This window comes from Saccopteryx bilineata, chromosome 5 (genome assembly GCF_036850765.1).
Source record: "Saccopteryx bilineata isolate mSacBil1 chromosome 5, mSacBil1_pri_phased_curated, whole genome shotgun sequence".
NCBI lineage: Eukaryota > Metazoa > Chordata > Mammalia > Chiroptera > Emballonuridae > Saccopteryx > Saccopteryx bilineata.
Window position 1 is genome coordinate 17,498,978 of NC_089494.1, and position 22,506 is coordinate 17,521,483.

At 56.7% G+C, this 22,506-nt stretch overlaps 1 protein-coding gene across 7 annotated transcripts in view; it reads right to left on the minus strand.

The window, feature by feature from the left end:
- SPEG (striated muscle enriched protein kinase) overlaps positions 1-22,210 on the minus strand; it is a 57,585-nt gene extending 35,375 nt beyond the window's left edge. The window contains exons 1-7 of one of the 7 annotated variants that reach the window (XM_066233589.1): positions 21,371-22,209; positions 12,470-12,499; positions 11,792-11,881; positions 11,372-11,708; positions 7,323-8,632; positions 4,904-5,047; positions 4,422-4,604 (exon numbers count right to left, since the gene is read on the minus strand). In XM_066233589.1, the coding sequence (XP_066089686.1) occupies positions 4,422-4,604; positions 4,904-5,047; positions 7,323-8,632; positions 11,372-11,708; positions 11,792-11,881; positions 12,470-12,499; positions 21,371-21,749 (2,473 nt within the window). In that variant the 5' untranslated portion in view covers positions 21,750-22,209. Of the gene's footprint in view, positions 1-4,421; positions 4,605-4,903; positions 5,048-7,322; positions 8,633-11,371; positions 11,709-11,791; positions 11,882-12,469; positions 12,505-14,982; positions 15,001-21,370 lie in introns of those variants that run through there. The other 6 variants (XM_066233584.1, XM_066233582.1, XM_066233583.1 and 3 more) reach the window with 6 other exon arrangements.
- Positions 22,211-22,506: the final 296 nt, after the last annotated feature.

The following is a 22,506-nucleotide window of genomic DNA, read 5'->3' on the forward strand; positions in this document are numbered from 1 at the left end:
ATCAACATGAGCTTTGATAAGCCATCCTCTGGCCCAAATGTCCTTAGCTAAATCTCCAGCTCTACCGAGTCTCTCAAATCATACTGAGGAAGCAGCCCAGGGGGTATAATGATCCTTGCTAAACACACGAGGACTCCTCCGGAGCCAGCTAAAGTAAAGTAAAGAGGCCAAAGTCTCCACTGGAAAATTCCAGAGCCTTGGGCTCAAATATATGAGACCCGTGCTTGAGGGGAAGACTGAAGGCAGCAGGCTGGAAGTCCCCGGCACATGGAGCCACCCACATCCACCTTCCTCCTGACCAGAGCTCTTGGTGGAGAGTGAGCCAATTGTGCGGCACACCAGCAGGCAGGGAAAGGAAGCGGGGCCACACCCACAAGGGGCGGGGTTGTCGAGAGAAAGGAGAGAAAACCCTGAGTTTGACCCACCCACAGAGGACATCACAGTCTGTCCCTGTCCCCACCCCCACCCCCTGAGCTCACGAACACAATTCTATCTGAACCTGAACCTCTTCAAAGTAAAAGGGACAGTATGGTGCAGTGGTTAAGAGTGCAGACTTGGGAGATGCAGGAACAAGGCTTCAAATCACCACCCAGCTTCCCACGGGCCCTATGCTCCTACAGCTGAGCAAATAGGGTAACCACTAGCCACTAAGACTATTTAAATGTACATTAATTAAAATAAAATGAAAAATTCAGCTCTTTGGTCACACTAGCCACATTTCAAATGCTCAATAGCCACATGTGTGGGTGGTGGCTACCATACTGGACCGTCCACACATATATACATACTATTTCTATCATCACAGGAAGTTCTATTGATCGGTGCTACTCTGGAGCAATACGCTAAAGCTTTCCAAGTCTCAGTTTTCTGATCTATAACATGAGCACAATAATAGAACCTACCTTACAGGGTGGTTAAAATGTGATCACCCAATCAACACAGTTTACATACAAGGCGCTCAGGAAATGCTAACTAGTCATGCCATTTTCATCTGCCTTCACCCTAAGTTTATTTGTGTCAGAAATGAGTACTTCAACCACCTGTTGCTTACAGCACTCGTAGGCAGATTACAGATGGTAAGTAAAGGTACTGGCCTTGAGCTAGTTCCGCATCACTTTATTCACATTTCATCTTCCCGTCAGCAAACTGGGAATGTCACAACCTGTCATGTCCTTCCAAAGGATGTACAGTTGATCCTGAATGACAAGGGTTTGAACTGCAATGGTCCCTGACACATGGATTCTTTCCAATGGACCCAAGCAGTTCAAACCTATGTTGTTCAAGGGTCAACTGGCGGTTGGGAGTCTGGCTACATGGAAAGCCAACTAAGTTATCTGTGGATTTTCAACTGCAACGGCGGCAGGTGCCCCCAACGCCCGCAGTGCTCAAGGGTCGACTGTACATGGTGTGGTGTAGCTCACATAAGGAAAGAGATGTGACAGGGTTTGGAAAAAAGTATACAGCACTCTCCAAACACACGAAACTGTTTAGAGGGATATAGCACTTGGCACCCAGTTGGTACTCAATAAATGCCTGCGTGATGGATGCGAGCAGCTGCAAAACTGCTTAGCCTCCGATAAGCACACCTCTCACTCCATCCAACTCCTGCCCCAATAGACACGCTCCCTGCGGGAGCTCAGCTATGGGTCTCAGCAGTGATTCGGCGGGGTGGGACAGGGTGGGAGGGATCTGGGGCGGGAGGGGGCTGCCAAGCTGGTGAGGACAGGCCATGCCCCCTCAAACTTCAGCACCGGGAAGTTACATTCTCTGGTTACCAATTCCCTGTTCTCGTGGTTCCCAATCAGGAATTCAGATCTGTGGGCCCCTCAAAAGCACATCCTGTTGGGGTGGGCACCCTAAGAGGGCATTGGGTGGCCAGCCTTGGTTACCAAATGGGGTGATGAGGAGCAAGAAAAGGAGGTGGTTCTACCAGGCCTCTCCCCACAAGACACTCCATACTCCCTCCCTCATCCTATCCCACCCACAGCTGCACAGCCACATCCCAAACACCCTTCCCTAGCCCCACCCCCTTGCTCCTTACAAACCTCAAGCCTGGGACCCCAGCCTTTGCCAAATGTCTGTGCCACCCACTGGTTCCACCCATTCCTGTTGCTCTCCCAGTCCACTGGCCTCCATCCAGCCGCTCTGGACCAAACAGAGCCTTGTAGGGTAAGAAAGTCCGCTTCCTTCACGAGAGCTGAGTCTGGGCCCACGTGTCTGCTCCTCAAGGCCTGGAGCCCCAGAGATGGGGAGCCGGCCTGACCATTAGGAGCTGTCCTCTGGGTGCGAGCCCTGACTGCCCAGGGTAGAGGAGGCACTCAGATGCTGTGCCAGGCGGGGAAATGTGGGGGGCGGAGGACTCGGGGTTGTGGGCCTGGCAAGAGGGCGGAGGAGACCCTAAGGCACAAACAGAATGAAGAAAAGGAAGAAAAGGAAAAGCCAGCCTCCCGAAGCCTTGAAGCATGGTGGAAACCTGAGCTTCTTTGTACAACAGTGCCACTTAATAATGCTAACTACTAACATTTGTCTGCAGCTTTACAGTTCATAAAGCTTGTTCACACATTTGCTTTCTTTCCTGTGAATAGCGTAATTATCTCCGGTTTACAAATGAGGAAACCATAACGCAGGGAGGTTCAGCAGGCAAAGACAGAGCTCCCAGTCAAGTGCGGACAGCTGCCTTGCCCCAAGCCTGCTCCCGAACCTTAAAAGGCTCCCAAATGGCACCGAGCCAGAATTGGGGCACACCGCCCCCCCCAACTCAGTCCTTGCCAAACCTCGGTGGAGGCCAGGTATTGACCGAAGTCCTGGAAGCAGGCCTGGCCCGCTCAGGGGAGCTGGGAGCTGAGTCAGAAGGCAGATCCCAGGGGTGATGGAAGGAGAGAAGCTCGCAGTGCGGGAACAGGTAGGATTCATCGAGGTGGTAGGGGCCAGGGAAGGAGACAGCCTAAAACCTCAGCTCCTGGGAAGCGTCGGGAAGCTACGACCTCCGGTTCTGCAAAGCCAGCCGGGCGCAACCAGAAGGACCTAACGCGGGACGTGGACTCAGGTCAGATACCACCAAGAAGTCCCTAACTGGGAAGGGGCTGAGGCTCTACCATCCCAACACCTGCAGGGCTGAGGGACAGAACAGCATGCGCTGCTCCTCCTCCTGGCATGCCCAGCCCCTCCCGCTGCCGGGCTAAACCCCAGCCTCCTTCAGGGCCACAGCGTCTCTCAATACAGTATCCCACAACACTGACTGACAGCTCGACTATTCTATTCATCTGCCCTGCAGGTTCCTCCAACCTAAGGCCTCCCATGGAGGCTCAAAACCCAGCGGTAATCTCCTTGAGGGCTGAGTCTGCATCTTTTCCTTCTGGAACGCCCCTTTCTCAGCCTCATCGCCCCCGCCCACTGCCCAGGGTCAGCACATACTCAGTCCCAGCAGCCTGAATGAGTTGAAGTGACCATACACCTGGACACCAGTCCAACCCTACCTTGAACCTGAAAGAAACTGGGCTAAAACCCAAGGGAAGTAGTCCGACACCAAGTGAAGACTTCCATAAAAACAGAAAACAAGGCCGGCTCAGCCACTGCCACCTCCCAAGAGGCAGTCTCAGCTGCACAATCTTTAGAGCTCTGGGTCCAGCGGAAGAAGCAAGGGAGCGAGGGAAGCACTTAAAAGCATCTCTCTTCACAGCGGCAGAGGGACTGTTCTGGAGAGGAAATGACCTCAGAAAGTTCCTGATGGCTTTTAAACCCTTTGAGCCAGAGGTTTTCTTTTCTCAGAAACTCAGAGATAATTTGCTTTCCCCACGGGGCCCTGTTCAGGGAACTGCCTTGAAAGGATGGCATTTAAGAGGATGTCTAAAGACACATTTCAGTGACTTCAGGAATTGGCCAGCCTGGTGTGTGCCTTGGGAATCCGTCCTCTGTCCTGAGGCAAAGGCCATTTAAAACGCTTCCACCAGCCTGACCAGGCGGTGGTGCAGTAGATAGAGCGTCGGACTGGGATGTGGAGGATCCAGGTTCGTGACCCCGAGGTCACCAGCTTGAGCGCGGGCTCATCTGGTTTGAGCAAAAGCTCACCAGCTTGGACCCAAGGTCGCTGGCTTGAGCAAGGGATTACTCGGTCTGCTGAAGGCCCACGGTCAAGGCACATATGAGAAAACAATCAATGAAAAACTAAGGTGTCACAAAGAAAAACTAATGATTGATACTTCTCATCTCTCTCTGTTCCGATCTGTCTGTCCCTCTCTCTGAATCTCTTTGTAAAAAAAAAAAAAAAAAAAAAAGAAATGCTTCCACTAGAGCAGCGAACTCAGAGAAGGGACTGTGCACGCCGGTTGAGAGCCGAGCTCTATGGGCTGCAAGTGAGAAGGGGCCCACAGGGAAGGGGCGCTGTTCACCCCACCCAGCCCAAGGGCCCACAGGCTCCCTACCAGGTCTCACGGCCAGTATGGCGGCGCAGCTGGCCTGGCCCAGCTCATTGGTGGCGACAGCCACATAGTTCCCAGCATCAGCCGTCCGGGCCTCCTGGAGCAGCAGTGTGTGCCGCTCACCCTCAGCCCGGATGAGAAGATGACCATCACTACGCAGCATGGACCCATCCTTCTGCCACGACACTGTAGGGAAGCAGATGGGTGACCGAATCGCCATGGCCCACAGGGGTCCACTGGGACACATCTCCCGCCACCCCACACACCCTACACAGGACCCAAACCACTCCTCTCTCCACCCTAGGGAATTCAGAGGACTCCTCTCACTCACAGAAACCAAGGCTGCCCTCCCCTCTCTCAGGGGCTTCTGGGAAAGCCCTAACACACAAACAGGAGTCAGGCCAGCCCCACGAGGTGGATGATCTCCCCTCTTGCCCCACCCGTCCCTGTCTCAGCCTTAGCTGGGCCCCAGCTCGAAGGCTCACCTTGGGGAGGGGGGTTGGCGGTGATGATACACTTGAGCAGCACATCTGACCCTGGGGCCACCACTGCATCCTGCAAGGGGATCTCAAACACCGGGGCTTCCAGGGGCTCTTCTCCGGCAGACACATACGAGTCATCTGAAGACTCTGCCAACACAGGCGACAGGGTAAAGGGACATGATTCCTATGCGGATGACTCAGGGGGAGAGGTGTGATGGCAGCCCATATCTTGGAAGTCCAAACCCAAGAGAAGGGTTTCTAGAAGGTGTGGGCTGGGGAACAAAAGGTGTCTCTCCTAAATGGCCTGAGAGAGGGAAGAAAGGAAGACGGAAGGGGAGTTCTCAAGCTGAACAAGGTAGCAAGGACTCTACGTTAGTTCAGCTGTTCTTCAACCTCAGCCACAGTGTTGTTTCTGGGGACAGGCAGGATTGATGCTGTGTCCTTACACAGATCAGGGGTCAGGGATGGTGGATCAGACCCTATGCAAGGCACTCTGAGGGGCACAAGATATTACAAGCTTCCATACAGACAGAAGACAAGCTACTAGCAAGCTGAGACCTAAGCAGTTATAGCGATGTCACAGGGCAACAAGTGGTATACTGTCATATTAGTAATGCTGCCTGATTCAAAAGGGGGAGTGGCAGGTGGGTCCTATAGCCATCTGAGAGGCCCCATGAAAACCAGCTTTGATTTTTGTCCATTCATCAAACAATAACACTGCACTAATTGCATACTAAGCTCTGTTTGGTACCAGGGATGCAACAGGAAATAAGATGTGGTCCCTGCTTACAAGATGCTTATATACACAGAGATCTCACTGGGTACTTTTGAATTCTGACGTTCTATGAGCTAGCTAAATCACAGGTCCAATACAGCAGTGAGAATCCCAATTATGTTGTCTTCTAGCTACATACACTTGGGCAAATTATTGATAGATAACCTCTCTGCACCTCAGTTTTGTTATCTGTATGATGGAGCTGATAAATAACACCCAACATATTGCAAAGCTAGCATACAGATTAAGTTAAAGTAACACCCCCTAAGTGTCCAATTAACACAATGCCTGGGCCATGGTTGTGTGTATGCAATAATGATGGCTACTAGAACCATGGACAGAGGCCTAATTATCTCTAAAGGTTTCAAGGTGGTAATATATTTTGGTATTTTTTCTGAAGCTGGAAACGGGGAGAGACAGTCAGACAGACTCCCGCATGCGCCCGACCGGGATCCACCCAGCGCGCCCACCAGGGGCGATGCTCTGCCCACCAGCGGGCGATGCTCTGCCCACCAGCGGGCGATGCTCTGCCCCTCCGGGCGTAGCTCTGCTGCAACCAGAGCCACTCTAGCACCTGGGGCAGAGGCCAAGGAGTCATCCCCAGCACCCAGGCCATCTTTGCTCCAATGGAGCCTCGGCTGTGGGAGGGGAAGAGAGAGACAGAGAGGAAGGAGAGGGGGGTGGAGAAGCAGATGGGTGTTTCGCCTGTGTGCCCTGGCCGGGAATTGAACCCGGGACTTCTGCACGCCAGGCCGATGCTCTACCACTGAGCCAACCAGCCAGGGCCTCAAGGTGGTAATATTTAAATGAAAAATAAAGTAATTCTGCTGGGAAAAATAATACAGGGTGGTAAGTGCAATGAAAAAGACATGCACAGGGTCTCCTGGGAGAGTGAGTAGGGGCTTCTGACTTTGGGAAGAAGCAGGGGGCAGGATTAGGAGGCTCCTTCTGCCTCAGTCCAGGAGTGGGCCCCATGCTGATGTACAGGATGAGCACAGTTAGAGGCAGGGACAGGCTGGCTATTAGCCATCCCTCCCAGGAAGTCTGAGAGACCACACACAGGCGGGCATGTGACCAGTCAGCTCCATGCAGGGACTCAAGGATGGGAGGAAAGAGGCTAGAAGGGGAGGCTGGGTCAGATCTTAGTGGCCACAGATGGGTCAGGGGATGGTGCCAGGAAGGGGAGTTGGATAGGGAGATGAGAGTTGGCTGATCCAAAGCTTGCCTGCAACAGGGGCTTAACCAATTATTAAGACAGGCTTCCATCTCTTCCCCCCAAGAGGGTGGTGTGTGAAAGAGCTCATTAGATTTCTACCAGTGCATTCTATCACAATTAGGACCTTGACTCACAGACCAGCAGGCCACTAGACCCGGGGGGGGGGGGGGGGGGGGGGGAGAGGGGGTGTCTATGGCAGGCATCTAGGCACCAGGTTTTTGCTCACACCTCAGCTCCATAAACACACACACACTGCCTCACCAGCAGAAAGGTTTTAGCACATCAACCTTCACAACCCTTCGCTCAGACATGACTTTGGGTCCATGTCTTTCCAGGAAACCATACCCTGGCAACTTCCTAGAAGCCCTGCTCTCCCCAAACGCCCCCTCCCCCAGGTCTCAGCACCTTCTTGGTGTTTCCAGAGGCCTTACCGAGCTCAGGCGAGGTCGGCCGGACCCTACGACCTCTGCCCTGGCTACGAGTCCCTCGGCGGTCCCAGGCCCCCCAGGGACCATCTTCCTCCGGTCCTCTGCGCAGCCTCTTCTCTGCCTCAGGCCCCGCCCTGTTCTTCTCCAAGGTCTGGGGCACGGCAGCGCCCTCCGGGCCTGGCGTGGCCCAAGGCAGGAAACGCACAGCTGGTGCCTGTGCCGGGGGCTCCCGCTTCCGACCCTGTGGGGCTTTCGTCCTGGCCTCCGGGGGATCGGCTGGGGCAGGGGGTGGCACGGGGCTCCGGCTCTCCTGGATGGTTCTGCCCCGGGTCAGCGGGAACTGGTCCCGGCGCCTAACCTCCTGCTGCGGGCCTTCCCCCAGCTCTGTCCTGCCTGCCGGCCCACGGCTCCGGGGCCTCGTCGGCTCGTCCCCGGGCCTCCCCACGACGCTCGGAGGTGGCGGCTGGGCGGCGGCGGGGCTCATGGCCCGCGGGGTTTTGGGGGTGGAGGGCTGTGAGAAGAGCGGGGGCTCGCCGGGCTCTCGAGGGGACGGGGCGCGCTGCAGCGTGGCGCGCAGGGACTCGTGCGAGCGCACCAGCTCCTCGCGCGACGTGGAGCGGCGGATGCGGCCCAGCTCCTGGGCAAAGCGCAGCTCGAGGTCGGAGGCCGCGCTGCGCTGGCGCGTGCGCTCGTCCAGCGAGGCCGCCTTCTGCTGGAACAGGCGGCGCCGCTCGGCCACACTTCCCGCCGGCGCTCGCAGCTCCTCCTGGGAGGCCTCGGGCGAGCCCCATGGAGCGCCCCCCTGGGACTTGGGTTGTTCCAGAGAGCGGGCCTTGCGCAGGGGCACCCAGGGCCGTAGGGGCGCCGGCGGCGAGTCGCTGCGCTCCAGGCTGCGTCGTCGCTCCTCAAAGAACTGCAGCTTGTCCAGGATGCGGGAGCTGGCGCGCACCAGCCGCGGCGAGCGGCCCAGCGCGGACTGGCGGCCGGAGGCCTCGCTCAGTGGCGTCTGCGGCCGGGACTCCGCCGTGCCTGCTAGCGAGGGCCCCGACGGCTTGGCCTTCTTCCCTCGCTTCTCTTCTGCGGTGGTGTCTTCGGGCAGCACTGGCTCCTGAGTGCGCCGGTGGGGCGGCGTGGGGTTGGCCGGGGGCTGTGCGCTGGGCCCTGGCGGGGGCCGCTTACCCACCCGAGGGGATGGTGGGGGCAGCAGTGCGGATTTGGAGGGAGGCGGTAGGGCCGGGCGACGTGGGGCTTCGCTGGCCGGTTGAGGCTGAAGGTCCGGCTCCTCCCTGTGCAGTCCGCTCTGAGGGACACTGCTGCGGAACCGAGACGAAGAGGGGTAGAAGATTCAGGGAGCCTCCCCTCCTCGACCCTCAGATTGTGACAGGAGTTGGCGGTGGGGCATGCTGGGAAGGCTTGGGGGTGACATGGGCCAGACCTCCTCCCCCTCCCCCCAAAGAGGAAGGCACAGCCAGAGCAGGTGCTGGGGAGAGGTGGCGGCTCTGGCACCAGAAGATTGGGCTAGTGACTGGGTCCAGGTACAGACTCAGCGCCAGGGGCTCTGGCCAGCCCCCTCCCCCCAGCCCCAGAAGCTGGGAAACAGCAGAAACAAAACTGAGCGGTGAGAGAAAAGAATGAGGCTTAGGACCCAAAGGATGAAGTGGTGAGGGAAGGCAGAGGGGTTGGATGGAGAGGGGCCCTCTCAGGAATGCAGCCTCGCACTCATCCCCGCCCCCAGCTGGCCGCCACAGCCCTGCCCATCCTCAGCAGGATGTACCCCCTTCACAGCAGCTCCAAAAGAACAGGCACAAGCCTGAGTCTCCCTTCCAGGGGCAATGCCCCATCCCTGAGGTTACCTAATACCAACTCAGACCTGAGTCCAGTACTTATAGGACACAGCAGGTGATAGCTGGGGTCCCTGGAGACTAGGATACCCAGGTCCCCATTCTGTTTAATAAATTTGCCCCCAGTATGGGCCTTTGACTTTGTCCTGCTCCTGGGAAAGCTACCTGAGTCCTCGGAACTCCCCAGAGAAGCACCGAAGCTCCCCCAAGGGGTATGCTCAGAAATAACTCAGCTCAGAAATAACAACTGCGTGGGCCTGAATTGGGAGCGCAGAAGAGGAGACGGGAAGGAGCTCATCAGCCCAGAGTACTTTTCTCACCTACAGAGCCTTGAGGTCCAAGAGCTGGGCCTCAGTTTCCCCCATCCGGACCCTTGGGGAGCACACCAAACATACAGAGTAGCAAGAAAAGGAATCTGAGATGTTCGCATCACATCTGACACATCAGAGCTTAATAAAAAGTTATGAAATGGCTCGCTGAGTGCTTATTGTGTGCCAGGAAAATACTAAATGCTTTAAATGCACTGAGTCATTTAATCCTCACAACAATCCTTTGAGATAGGAACTGTTATTAGGCCCATTTGCAGATGGAGAAACTGAGACTTAAAGAGGTAAAAGCACCTTTAGCAAGGTAAGACGGCTAGGAAATGGTACTAGGGTTGAAACCCAGGGAGTCTGACTCCTGAGCCCTTGTTCCTTCCAAAATGTCTGGGATTCTGGGTGCACAGAAGGGAGGATAAATAGAGCACCAGCCACAAACAGAAGTTCTGGGAATGCCTGAGTGTAAGGATGTTTTAGACTGCCTGGGTCAGCCAACTCCACTGCAGACCTCCCCCTCTCGTGGGGTTGGGGTGGGGTGGTGGTGATAGTAACCCATAGCCACTGGCAGAGAGGCACTGTACTCAGGGCAAGGGACAGCAGAGGCCCTGAGGAATGGCCTCTTGAAACTGGGTGAGGCATGGAGAGAAATCGGGACAGCAGAGGAGGCCTCTTGCTGGCAGTTTCGTGCTCCAAGCCAGCCTCTGTACCACAGACATCACTAAGGAAATGGGTTCCCCTGAAGTTGCCATAGCAACCCCAGGCTCTGGCTAGGGCCTGGCAAAGACAAGCAGGGAAGGAAAAGGCAAGTCTAGGGCACAGGAGCACCTGGTTAATACCAACCAGATAAAGCAAGGGAGCCTCCCCTGCCCCTGCCCCTGCCCCTGCCCAGACCTCTCCCTGGCCCACCACTAGCCACTCCAACCCCCTTCCTCAAACCAGGCCCTTCCTTTCCTTCCATGATGATACCTCCCACACACACCCACACACACCCATCACACATCAGGCTCCCCTGTCAGCTACCCAAGTGCCCCCCAATACCTTTATCATCAGTCATTTCCCTCTTCTCCCATAGCATTTCCTCCTGAATCTGCCAATCCTCAAATCTCCGAAAATGGCTTCAACACCTCACTCACTCCAGTACCTCCGCTCCTCAACACCCCTACCAGGACAACCTTCAACCCCACCTTCGGATACTTCCCACAAGACCATCACAGGCACCCCCCTCAAGCATCCCAAGCCCTCTGCCTTCACCCCGGCCCCCTGTCTCTATCCCTCCCTGCCCTGGTCCCTCCCTGCCCCACCCTCACAGCCTCCTGTTTTCCCAGATCCCTGGCCCCGTCTGCCCCCTAACCACCTCGCTCTCTTCTCTCTGCTGGTTGCGCTCTTGCTCCCTTGCTCTCTCCTGCTCTCCCGGGAGCTGCCGTGGTTCCGTTCCTCCCAGAAAAAAAGCCCACATGGGAAAAGGAATGTGCAGAGAGATGAAAAGGCAGCAGCTGCTGAGACAGCAGGCACGGAGGGGGCCCCAAGGGGGGGGGGATCCTGGGGACAACTGGAGCCTGAATGGGCGAGGCAGGAGAGGGCCCCTGGGAGAGTGGAGATATCAGAGGAGACGAGGAAGGGAGAGAGGAGTCCAGAGACCATGGAGATGGCACGGTGAGCCAGAACAGTAGGCGTGGGTAGATGTGGGCGGTGATGGCACAGGAGACGCATGGAGCAGTGTGGGAAGATAGAGTGAAAAGCTGGGACCAGGAGTGGAAGCAATGGGGGGTGGAGAAGTGCAGAGGGGTAGATGGTGCGGAGGAGATGGGGGTGGAGGCCGATGGAGTGGTGAGGGGCAGGGCAAGACAGCACGGTGAGGTGACAGTGCAGGCCCATGTGAAGCGTTACTTACACGTGGATCGAGAGCGCCCGTCCTCTGTACAGACTGAATGCGCTGCCGTACAGGTCACTGGCCACCGAAAGGCTATCCTCTGACCCCCAGCTTGCGCCCACCAGATTAGCTCGAGAGGCCCGTACCAGCGGCTCCACCCCCAGGTGCCGTGGCCCGGCCCCGGCTGCCTGTGCTTGCCTTGGGCTGCCCGGGAGGCGGCGGGTGCCACCCCTGCTGCCCACGTCCTGCTCCAGGACCGTCTGCCCGCTGCCCCACCAGCTCACTTGCTCTTCTGAAGTGCCTGTCATGGAGGTCGGGGGTGTGTCCAGGGAGGTGCCCACCAGGGTGTCGGAGCCCCCTAGAGAAAGGAGTGTGGTGAAGGCCCAATGCCTCTTGGGGGAGGCCCTCCCACCTGCTCTTTGAGCATCCCAGAAAGCTCACCTGTGGGGGTGCTAAAGGTCCTGTCATCCCGAAGCTCCAGACGCCGGGTCCCCTGCACATCACTGATGTCATCTTCGCCTGTCTCCGTGTCTGGAGAAATAGGGTCTGTGTGGGCAGGGCCCTCCTGCCTCTCGCTCCCACTCATCCCCGTGTCGTCTCCTGCCTTCCCCACAGCAGGCTCCCTCTCACCACGGTAGGGCTCCTGGCACCTACCACCTGTCTCTTTTGCTCCCCACATCCTCTTGCCCATCCTGGGCTGCTCAGGGTAACTCTCCCCAGGCCAGCACCCTGCTCCATCTCTGGGCCCCTGGCTACTCACTCTAGCCTCCTTGGTAGGGCCCTCAACTGCTTACCATCCCCGGCCCAACCACGTCATGAATTACCAGGACCTCAGCCCCTGTCTCTCCTCCCATCAGTGGTAGCTTAAGTTTCCATGCAGCCCCCAAAATAACAAGTTCCTAGGTTCCAAGGCTCTAAATTCTGGGTTCTAGTACCCCAGGAACAAAAGGGAGTCACCTCAGAGTCGTATTGTCAGGGCACTCGACCAACTGCAGGACCAGCCTGTCCTCCACCCCAAGCCAGCCGGAACACATCAGGGTGCAGCTGAGGCAGGGTGAGGAGAGGCCAGCGGGGCAGGGGGGAGGGGGGTGGAGGGCTAGGGCAGGAGCCGTTTCCTACCGTAACTTTGCTTTCTGCAGGAGCGGAAAACTTCGCTTCCATAGGAGCAGCAGAAGAGAGACATGGACAGACTGTTATCAGAGCGTTTGTTGGGGTAGGGCATGGTGGGCAGGCTGCACAGAGGGCATGAAAGTACCCAGTGCCCAGAGATGCCCTGCGGGGGTGGGGCAGGGAAGGAAGACACCTGGGATGGGTAAAGCATCTCTAGTTCCCGACTGCCTGCAAGCTCCCAGCGTGCCCAGGGCTGGGAAGCCCACGTGCTTTGGCCGGTTATTCCAACTCCCTCAGTTACTCTGTACCCTCGACACTTTTACTGGAGTGCTCACTGGTCACACACACATGTACACGCATGCACAGGCGCACATGCTTGCTTGTGCTCGGCCCAGCCACCCCCATTAGGGGTCAGGTTCACCTGCTACTACAATATTTGCATTGTGCTTACCCCCTTCTTGCAAAGCACCCCCTCATCTGTACTGCATCATATGATCGGCACCCTCTTCCCCACCACTCTCTTCTACTGCTGAGTGGTCTTCAAAAGCGCCCAGTGGTTAGGCTAGGAGCAAAGTTTCCTGAGCGTACTTTTAGCTTTCCCAGACTCTATCCGGTTCTGAGCCTCAGTTTCTCTATGAGTGCCATGTGCTGGTGGCCAAAGCAGGGCAATGAGCTCATCTCCGCTTGGCCCCATGGTGGAGAGGAATGGACCCATGTGGGGTGCGGCTGCCCACCCCCCTTTGCCCAGTCCTCTCTCAGCTGCAGGGCACAGGGCGCCTTTTTGGTGGGTGGGTATGTATGGGTGCATGTGTGTGGGGAGGGAGTCCAACATCTCATGGGCTGTCTTCAGGGCCGGGTGCCTCATGAAGGAACAAGGACCAAGAGAAGGAGTGGGCATGGGTTAGAGCGGGAAGCCCACAGTCCACGCACCATGGGTGAAGCGGCTAAAGGCCCGGCGGGAGTGGCCGGTTTTCTGAAAGAGAAAAGCCAGAATGAGTTGTTGAGGAGAAGGCTGGCTCCTGACATCCCTGTATCTCCTGTCCAAACATCTATATCAAACAGAAACTCATTCCAGGGGCCAGTTGGGGGTGGGGTACTAGACAGAGACTCAAGGTGGCCAGCTTCCCGCATAGCAAATGTCTCCACTCTTCCTTGCCTCTCAGTTCTCCCAGCTGGAGCTCAGCTTGGCTCTGGGAGGAGCAAGGGAGGGAGGAGAGATGACAGCAAGGCTGTAGGTCAAATGCTGGGACTCAGAATGGACAGAGACTCACAGGACTGGGGATCTGAGTGACACTCCAGAGACAGAGGCTGAGAGACAGGATAAGGGGCTGACTGACATGAAGGAAGAGATGCGGGGGTGGGGGGGTTGGATGACTGGGAGATGGAGGGATGATGACACAGATTCGGACACAGATTCCTGCCGGGAGGAAGACAGATCCCTGGGATGGGTGTCAAAAGGGCAGGGCGGGTGATGGGGGCGGGAGGCAAGAAGGCAAGGTCCCCCAAACGGCCGGGGCCTCACGAATGCAGGGAGGAGGCCGGGGTACACGAGGACAGGGAAGGGCTTGGGGAATCTATGAAGCTCAGCGCGGATCCCTGTGCCTGGCTTTCAGGAGCTCAGAAAGATGGAAGGCTCCAGAGTGGGGGGCTGGGGAAAGCTGGGCAGGGACCGGGGCCCAGGTTGGCTAGAAGCTAGAAGAGACGAGGCGGCCAAGAAGCCAGTAGGCGCTCCACGCCAAAGGCGGCGCGGAGACCTCCCCGGGTGGTCGCGGGGAATGCAGGCAATGGGGGGAGGGGAAACTGCCCTTCCGCGCAGGGAGGGGGTGGGCGCTGCGCGCTCGGATCGCAGACCCGGGAGCCCCCCGAGCGCGCCCGGCCCGCGGCCTCTGCGGCCAGGGTGGGGCAGCCGCGACTCCAGCGCCCCCTCCCCCGGGCCCGGCCGCGGTGACCCGCCCTCCCTCCGGGGCTCCCGGCCCTTCCTGCCCCCTCCCGGCGCCGCCCGCCCCCGGAGCCCTCACCTGGAAACGCTTCTTCACCCACAGCTTCTTCATGGCGGGGGAGGGGGCCGGGCGGGCGGCCCGGCGAGGAGGGGCCGGGCGGGGGCGGGGCGGAGGCGGAGGCGGAGGCGGGGCCGGGGGCGAGCGGGGAGCCGGCCGGAGCCGGCGCTGGTGGCAGAGGAGCCTCCGGGCCGCGGGAGCCCGGGCGGGGGTTAAGCGGCGACGGCCGCGCCCCAGAGTTCGCCCCTCCCCCGCCAGCCGGCACCCCACCTGGCACCCCTTCCCTGGCCTGCTCCCCTGCGTCGCCTGGGTCGGCTAGCACCTGCGTCCCCACACCCCGACCCCGAATCTGCCTCCCGGGCCCTGGACACATGGGGAAACTGAGGCACAGAAAGGGGTGTAATGACCCCCAGAAGAGATCGGTCTGGCCACTCTCTCATCGGCAGCCCTAAACGACCTCCACGCCACCCCCTTCCTCCTCCCGCGGGACCGCTCGAGAAGGTCAGCGCATCGCGACTTGCTCACTCGACAAACATGCGCACACGGAACCTGTGCCAGGCGGTACCCAGCTCTCCCTGACCGAAGCATGCTGCAGGCCACAGCGCCGGATGGAGGCGCCTAGGTCGCACGCGGGGCAAGACTCCTCGTGGGTGGGGGCTACCTGCTGACAAGGCCTCAGAATATAAAAAACCCCAGTCTCCTCGGGAAAGCTAGAAACAGCTCTTGAGTTTCCTGATGGCAGATACTCTATCCCTGCCCCTAGTGTAAGAGCTCCCCCCACACACACACACACACACAAGGTAAGATGCCAAGAGGTTCTCCTATTTTTCACAAATAGGATCTAACTTCTCACTCACAGGTGAGCATAGTCACCAAACTTTCTTTACTCTCCCATTCAGCATCATATACACTTTGCCTACACAAAACTCTACTTCCCACCCAATTACTCTCTAAGTTTCTTAATCATGTATGTACTAAGTGCCAGGCACTTTATAAATGTTACCTCATTCTCCACAATCCTGTGAGCCTGAAACCTTTATGAGGATTAACTGGCTCCATTTAACCTATAAGACTAAGGCTCAGAAAAGTCCTATCACTTAGCCAAGGCCACATAGGTTGTGTGTCTCCACCTGTCTCCCAGATCCAAATTTCCATCCTCGCATACACGAACGCAGGGAGGAATGAATGCAAGTAGTACCAGTCCTGGTTTCTGAGATGGAACTACAGAGTTATTATCATTAACACTTACTGCAGGCTTAGTATGCACTCTGCACCATGTTAAGCACTTCCTATGAATACTCTTTTAATCCTTACAACAAGGGGGAGACTGAGGCACAGAGAAGTTACTTGCCCAAGGTCACACAGCCAGTAATTGGTAGAGCCAGGATTCTAACCCAGGCACTGTAACTGAGCTAGTGACCACTATGCCATAAAGCCTCACACACTGATTGGTCCATAGGTTCCCTAACTTATTTCTTGAAAGCATGGGTGCAAAAGAAATACAGAGCTAACTGATGAGTTTTGTTCAGCCTGTACAGTACAAGGGTAGCAATAGTAGGTTTACAGTTGTGAATATGTGAGTTTAGTCTTGTATTATTATGTATTAATTATTGTACTATTTATTTGCATTACCACTCTACACCTGCTTTTGCCCAGGCCTGTATTTTAGGTGAGGCAAGCATGCTCAGGTTTAGCCACTGACAACAGAATCTTGCTCAATATGAGTTTCTACTTCGCTCCTGAAATTATTTGAGTTTGTGGCCCCTCTATTTTAAAGTTTACTGTCATGTCTTGTACATTCTGGGTGCATGCAGGTGATCTCATTTCCCAGACCCCCAGAGGCAAATGCTGCACACACAGGCACATGCATGGGGACGTGCACTGAGAGGGCACACATGTTTGTTCACATCAGGTCCAGCCAGAGGACCCTGAAAGCCCACAGGCGCTTTCCCTGCCCACCCCCAAACACACCCACTCACAGATGGGGGAGCTGAGTGAGGAGAGGGGGTAACTTGAGCCCCTGTCCTCCAGGAGAATCCAAGGGGCTGGCACATTCCATAGCAAAAATAACCAATGGGCAGCAGGCGTGAGTGACGGGACAGCTGGGCCAAGGAGAGGCCTGTGGGATTCTGCTCCTGCGCTGGGCCTGCTCTACTCACTCCCGCAGGGCTGGCTGGGGGCATGTGTGCAGGGTAGGCCCAATATTGCCCCTCTTTTCCCTCCATGGCTGTACTGCTGTGCCCCCCTGCCATTTCCCCAAACCCAGACTTCTAATTTCTGCACTGCCAACATTTCCCCTTCCAGAGAAAACCCAGGTTGGCATGCCCTGCCTGACCTCTTACTCAGACCCTCCCTGAGCCAGGCCTACCCACTCCCCTCTTCTACACCTCCACTCTGTCATGCCTACGTTCAATCTCTCCCTGCCCTTCTTTTATTTACCCTGAGCTTGAAACTTTCATGAGCTCCGTATTTTTAACATACTATATAATTTTTGCTTATTTATTTTGTTTATGAATGTTGTCTGTCTTCCCTCACTGGTATGTACTCTCAAGGACGGGAATTTTGGTCTTTACTGCCTCCCCACACTCATGTGTCTCAAGCATCAAGAACAGTGACTGACACACAGTAGCCATCTGATAACCATGGGAGGGGGATGGCAGAGGGTGACGGGCGGTGGGGAAAGGAATAGTAAACCTTCCTGGAGCAGCTCATTCATCCAGCCTTCCTTCCTTCTCTGTCCTGACCCAGACCTTTTCCAAGAAACAGCCAGAGAAGTTAATTAACATCTTGCATTCTACTCAGCATCTGCCCGGGAGGACCTGCCGCGCTTCCGTGCTTCCGGAAAGCTTCAGGCTGATTCGGGAGCCCCTCTGCTCTTTCTTTCCTCCCAGGCTCTCACAGCTCCCGCTCTGGCCCCTCCTCCTCTCTTGGTTAGGACCTAGCACGAATGGATGGAGGCACTCTCCATACCCATGCTCTGCTCCATACTAGTTCCCTCCTGGCTTTTCAGCCAGACATTCCAAATTCCAGATGAAAAAGGTAACAACTGCAGAAGATACCTCAGTGCGGGTTCTGCTGTATTCCCAGCTTGCCCTGGCCTGAGCTGGCCCCTTCTCCCACCGCTAACCTCTCCCTCCACGCTTTCAAGTCCCCCTGCCTGGTTCACTACCGTCTGTTAACGTTAACGTTTGGCCCTTCCAATTGACCCCGATTCTTCCAGACCCTGGCTAAGAAACTTCCCTAAACAGCGACATCAGCAGCTCCTCCTCGCCCCCTGCCCTCTAGTGCAGGCCTTCCTTTCCTGACACATGTCCTAAGCTTGGAGGGCGGCACTTACTCTGGTCCTCAGCCTATGCTGATGGAAGCCTGAGGTTTTGAAGGAGATGAAAGCCGGCATGGGCCAGAAGATGACTTTGGGAGTATTGACAGAAGGATGGTTATGATGACAGATCCTTGCCTTAGTCTTCCTTGCTTGTCTTTCTGAACACAGGCAATATGATCCTGGACCCAGAGACCTGACTTCCAGATCTGGCCCCGCCACCTCACTTGCCATGTGACCTTGGGTAAATTCCCTCTTCGAACCCCGTTTTCTTATATGTATAATAATATAACATAACCTGGGGCTTAAGCAATTTAATAATGACATGAGATAAGGTGCTTTACACATGTTAAGAATTGTGTGTTTTTGCCTGACCAGGCAGTTGCACAGTGGATAGAGCATCGGACTGGGATGCTGAGGACCCATGTTCGAGACCCCGAGGTCACCAGCTTGAGCACGGGCTCATCTGGTTTGAGCAAAAGCTCACCAGCTTGAACCCAAGGTCACTGGCTTGAGCAAGGGGTTACTCGATCTGCTGAAGGCCCGCAGTCAAGGCACATATGAGAAAGCAATCAATGAACAAAAAAGGTGTTGCAATGCGCAATGAAAAACTGATGATTAATGCTTCTCATCTCTCCATTCCTGTCTGTCTGTCCCTGTCTATCCCTCTCTCTGACTCTCTCTCTGTCTCTGTAAAAAAAGGAAAAAAAAGAGAAAGAATTGTGTGTTTCTGCCATCTTCACTGTTCCTATTCTTTCCTCATTTCTATGCCTTAAATCCCACACTCCTGATTCCCACCTTTCAAATGTTCCAGCCTGCAGAGCACTTGTCTTCTCAAGGGCCTAGCCTCCCCAGGCCATACCAATATTCCTCCATTCTTGAGCTAACATCTCAGGCTTCAGGAGTGCCAGGAATCTTAGTAAGCATCGACCTCATCTTGCTGAGCCAGAGAGCAGTCCCAGCCAGGAAACTGCCTCTTTCCCTCTGCGGCCAGGTCCTAGCCGTGCTTCCTCGAGAACCCTGAAGTCTTCCCACTGTTGATCCCAACCAAGAAAGTTTTCCATGGATAAGTCTGAGCAATGCCGACCTGCTTGCCCAGCTGCCCCTGACCAGAAGCTGTCATTGGGCAGGGACTGCTGGGGGCGGGGTGGGCATTAACTGGAGGAAGAAGCCAGACTCACCCAGTCAGCCCCCAATATCACCAAAGCAAAGCCCCTCCCTTCCTCAGATCATGTGGGAGGGGTTAAGCACATGGTCCCTTGCAGTGGAACAAACCAAGGCTTCCATCCCTGCTCTGCCACCTGCTACCTGTACAATAGGACATGTCACTTAATCCTTCTGTGCCTAGTTTCCCCAGGGCTGCTGTGAGACTTAAATGATATATGAAAAGATATGACGGCATATTGCCTGCCACACAGTAACATAGTAGCTATTCATACTATTATAAATTACTACTAAAAATTATTACCAATTGATAATAATTATAAGGCTGCTCTTAGAATAAAGATTTCACAGGTAGGAAAAAGTTCTTACGTGTGACTTGCTGCAGCCCGACCCTCTGCCTATTCAACATGACTGTTAAGAGGCCCCCAACTCCAATGCCACAACCCCCAGGGTCCTTTTCTTTCCCATATTCAAGTCCAATAGAACAACCCGGAGACTGTCCCCCTGGCCTCCATCTAGGTATGCCAGCCAGGGCCATGTCACCCAAGTTTGGAGGCCATGTCACGCAGATGACAGGGGTGCTGGCCATGTCACCCAGATGACGGGTGGGTGGGGGGCTGAGAAGACAGCCCTGCCGGGGGAAGGGAGATCTAGTACCCTATCGCTGCCCCCTTTGGGGAACCAGGGCAGGCTAGCAGGCTCTTGTCTTCAGAAAGGCCAGGCCTGAGCTACCCTTCATACAATACATAGCTCCTCTCATTTTCTCTCTCCTTCCTCCAGAACTCCTTGAGTAGTAAAAAGCTTCCCGAGTCAAAAGTAGGCTGACTGATTTCTTGATTCTGGGTGGCCATAACCAGCTGTGCGTCTTTGGGCAGCTCTCCCTCCACTTTGGACCACGGTGCCCTCACCTGTACAAGGAAGTATCTGGAGCTTCCATTCCCTGTGGTCCTTTCCAACTGTGCCCTTTGATTTATGTTGTTTTCTGTACCCTTTGAGGACTAGAGCTAAGATCCCCAAGGAATCCGATCCTTCCCCAGCTCAGAGCTCTGCCAGGATAGGCCCCATCCTCCGACTCTGGGCTGGGAAAGCCTGTACCTGGCCAAGAGCAAGGCCAACCTAGAGAAGGCAGCCCTGGCCCTTCCTGCCCCAGGCTTGGCCACCGGGACTGCAGGAACCAGTCCCTGAAGACTGTGGGGGTGTGGGCAGGGTGGGGCTCGGGAGAGAGAGGAGCGGCTGTGAGGGGAGGCTGAGCCCCTCCCCCGGCTCCTGTCTCCCGCCAGGGCTGCACCTGAGCGCCTCCTTTCCCCTCTGGCTACTCAGCTGCTTCTTCCCTGGGCCTCCTCCTCAGCCCCCAAGGATGTACCCCTACATGACATCACCCAACTGGAGCGAGCATTTCCTCTTGAAAATGCCCAGAACATACTCAGTGACCCTTAAGCTCTTTGCCATCTCCCCTAACTGGAGCCTATTTCCTCAGAGTTCTGTTTCTCAAGGTTAAGTCAAACTCTGTCTCTAGCTTAGAGGAGGTCAAAAAGGAAGCCCACACTTGGACCCAAGAGGAATGGGCCCTGGCCAGGCGCACACACCTCCCCCAGCAGGACCCAGAGCACCAAGGCCAGCCTCAGACCCCTCTCCTTCGGCCCTGGACCACGAGAGACTAGCACTCTAGGCCCAGGCAGGCGGGGCCCCCGGCACCTGCCTGAGCATCCCTTTTCCGTGCCCTCCCGACCTCAGCTAGATGTGGCCAGCCGGTGGGCCTTCCACACCAGCTGTGCACACCCCTTTCCCTCATCTGTACCACCAGACCCCTCCACGGCCCACACACATGCACACAAGCACGAGCACCACACTAGCATGTGGATTCTCAGGCACCCACAACCATACCCGTCTGGGAGCAGCAAACCCTAGCTCTACCTCCTGAGGTCCTAAACCCCATTAATCTCACTGGTCCACCCACTGGCCTCCTCCACCCAGCCTGGTGCCTACCATACCAACCTGCCCGGGCAACAGACTGCGAGGAGCTCTGACCCATCCCCTCAACACTGCAGTGGGACCAGGGGGCTGGCTCTCGCCTTCAGAGGTGTACACACCTGTGGGGGGCTGATCAGGAGTCTAACTTACTGGAGCTGATGAAGATGATTTTCCACAGGTGGCCTCTGGCTACAGGGAAACTAGGAGGGTGTCCACTGTGGAATTCCCAGAGAGGCCTGAGTGGGGCTCAGGCTTTGCTGACCCTTGACCTCTGACCTTCCTGTGGGGAGCTCCTCTACCTTGACACCCCTTTCCCTGCACTTGCCTCTCTGGGCGGGCACTTCTGGGTTAGTGCAGCCGAGAAGCCCAAGCACCTGGGAAGCAGGCTGGATGAATCCATGCGGCCCAGGCAGCCCTGCTCTCACTCTAACACCCCAAACGGAGCCTCCTCCCCATTACCTCCAACCTCCAGCACCGTGAGGACCGCCTCGCAGCAGGCCTGGCCCCGCTCGTTCTGGGCCCTGCAGCTGTACTTGCCGGCGTCCTGGGCGCCGCAGCTCCGCAGCCACAGGCAGCTGGGCTCGGGGGCCGGCGGGGGCAGGAGCTGCCCATCGCGGAACCAGCTGAGGCTGGGCTGGGGCGTCCCGCTCACCGCCACCCGCAGCCTCACGTCGCAGCCCACAAACACCGCCGCGTCCTTCAGGGGCCGAAGGAAGACCGGCGCCCCCGCCGCCGCCCCGCCGCCGGCCCCCACCTTGGCCCTCTTAGGGGGCACCCCCGGGCTGGGGGGTGCCCTCGTGCCCGCCTCCTCGCCTCGCAGGCCCCGGGACTTCTGCATGGCCGCAGCGAGCTGGGCCGGGGACGCTGGGACCGACGACGGCCACGGGGCACCCGAGGGATGGTACCCTGGGAGATGAGTCCGGGGGCCGGCGCCCTGCCTTTCTGCTGCCTGCCCGCCTTCGGCCTGTGCTACCCAGAAGGTCACCAGGGCGGCCCGCTGGCAATTGCGCCTCGGGGGCTATTTTTAGGCCCCCCGGCTCCAGTTTCGAGGGAGCTGTGGAGGGAGGGGGCAGCAGAGGAGGGGACTTGAACTCCACTCTGCCCCTTCCCTCCTTCCAGGAGTCCCCACGGCCCCTACGAGCTTAACCATTCTCAGCCCCCTCCCCCATGGTGTGTCTGCACCCAAGCCCCCTCCGGGAGGAGTCGGGTTACCCTGGGGCTCGATCTCATTTCCCTTCCTCCCTCCTCTCAGGCCCCTGATTCCCAGGCCCACTCAACTGGGGAGGGGGATGGGAGGTCTTGGGTGAGATGTCTGGGAGGCAGATGGGAAGGAAGACCCAAAGGAGGGGAGCAGACAGCCAAAGAAGTGGGACCAGTGGCCTCCGGCAGCCTCCATGACAGTGTGGTAAACAGTAAGACCAGGAGCAGGGAGTCAGGTGGATTCGGGCTCCCAGCTGGTCCTGCCTGCACTTGCTGGGTGACAACAAGCCTCTCGCAACCTCCAAGTCCTCATCTGTAGAAATGGGCAGTTGAATAGGGTTGCAATGGGCAGAAAAGAGCGGGAAGGACATTCTAGGCAGAAGGAACAGCATGAC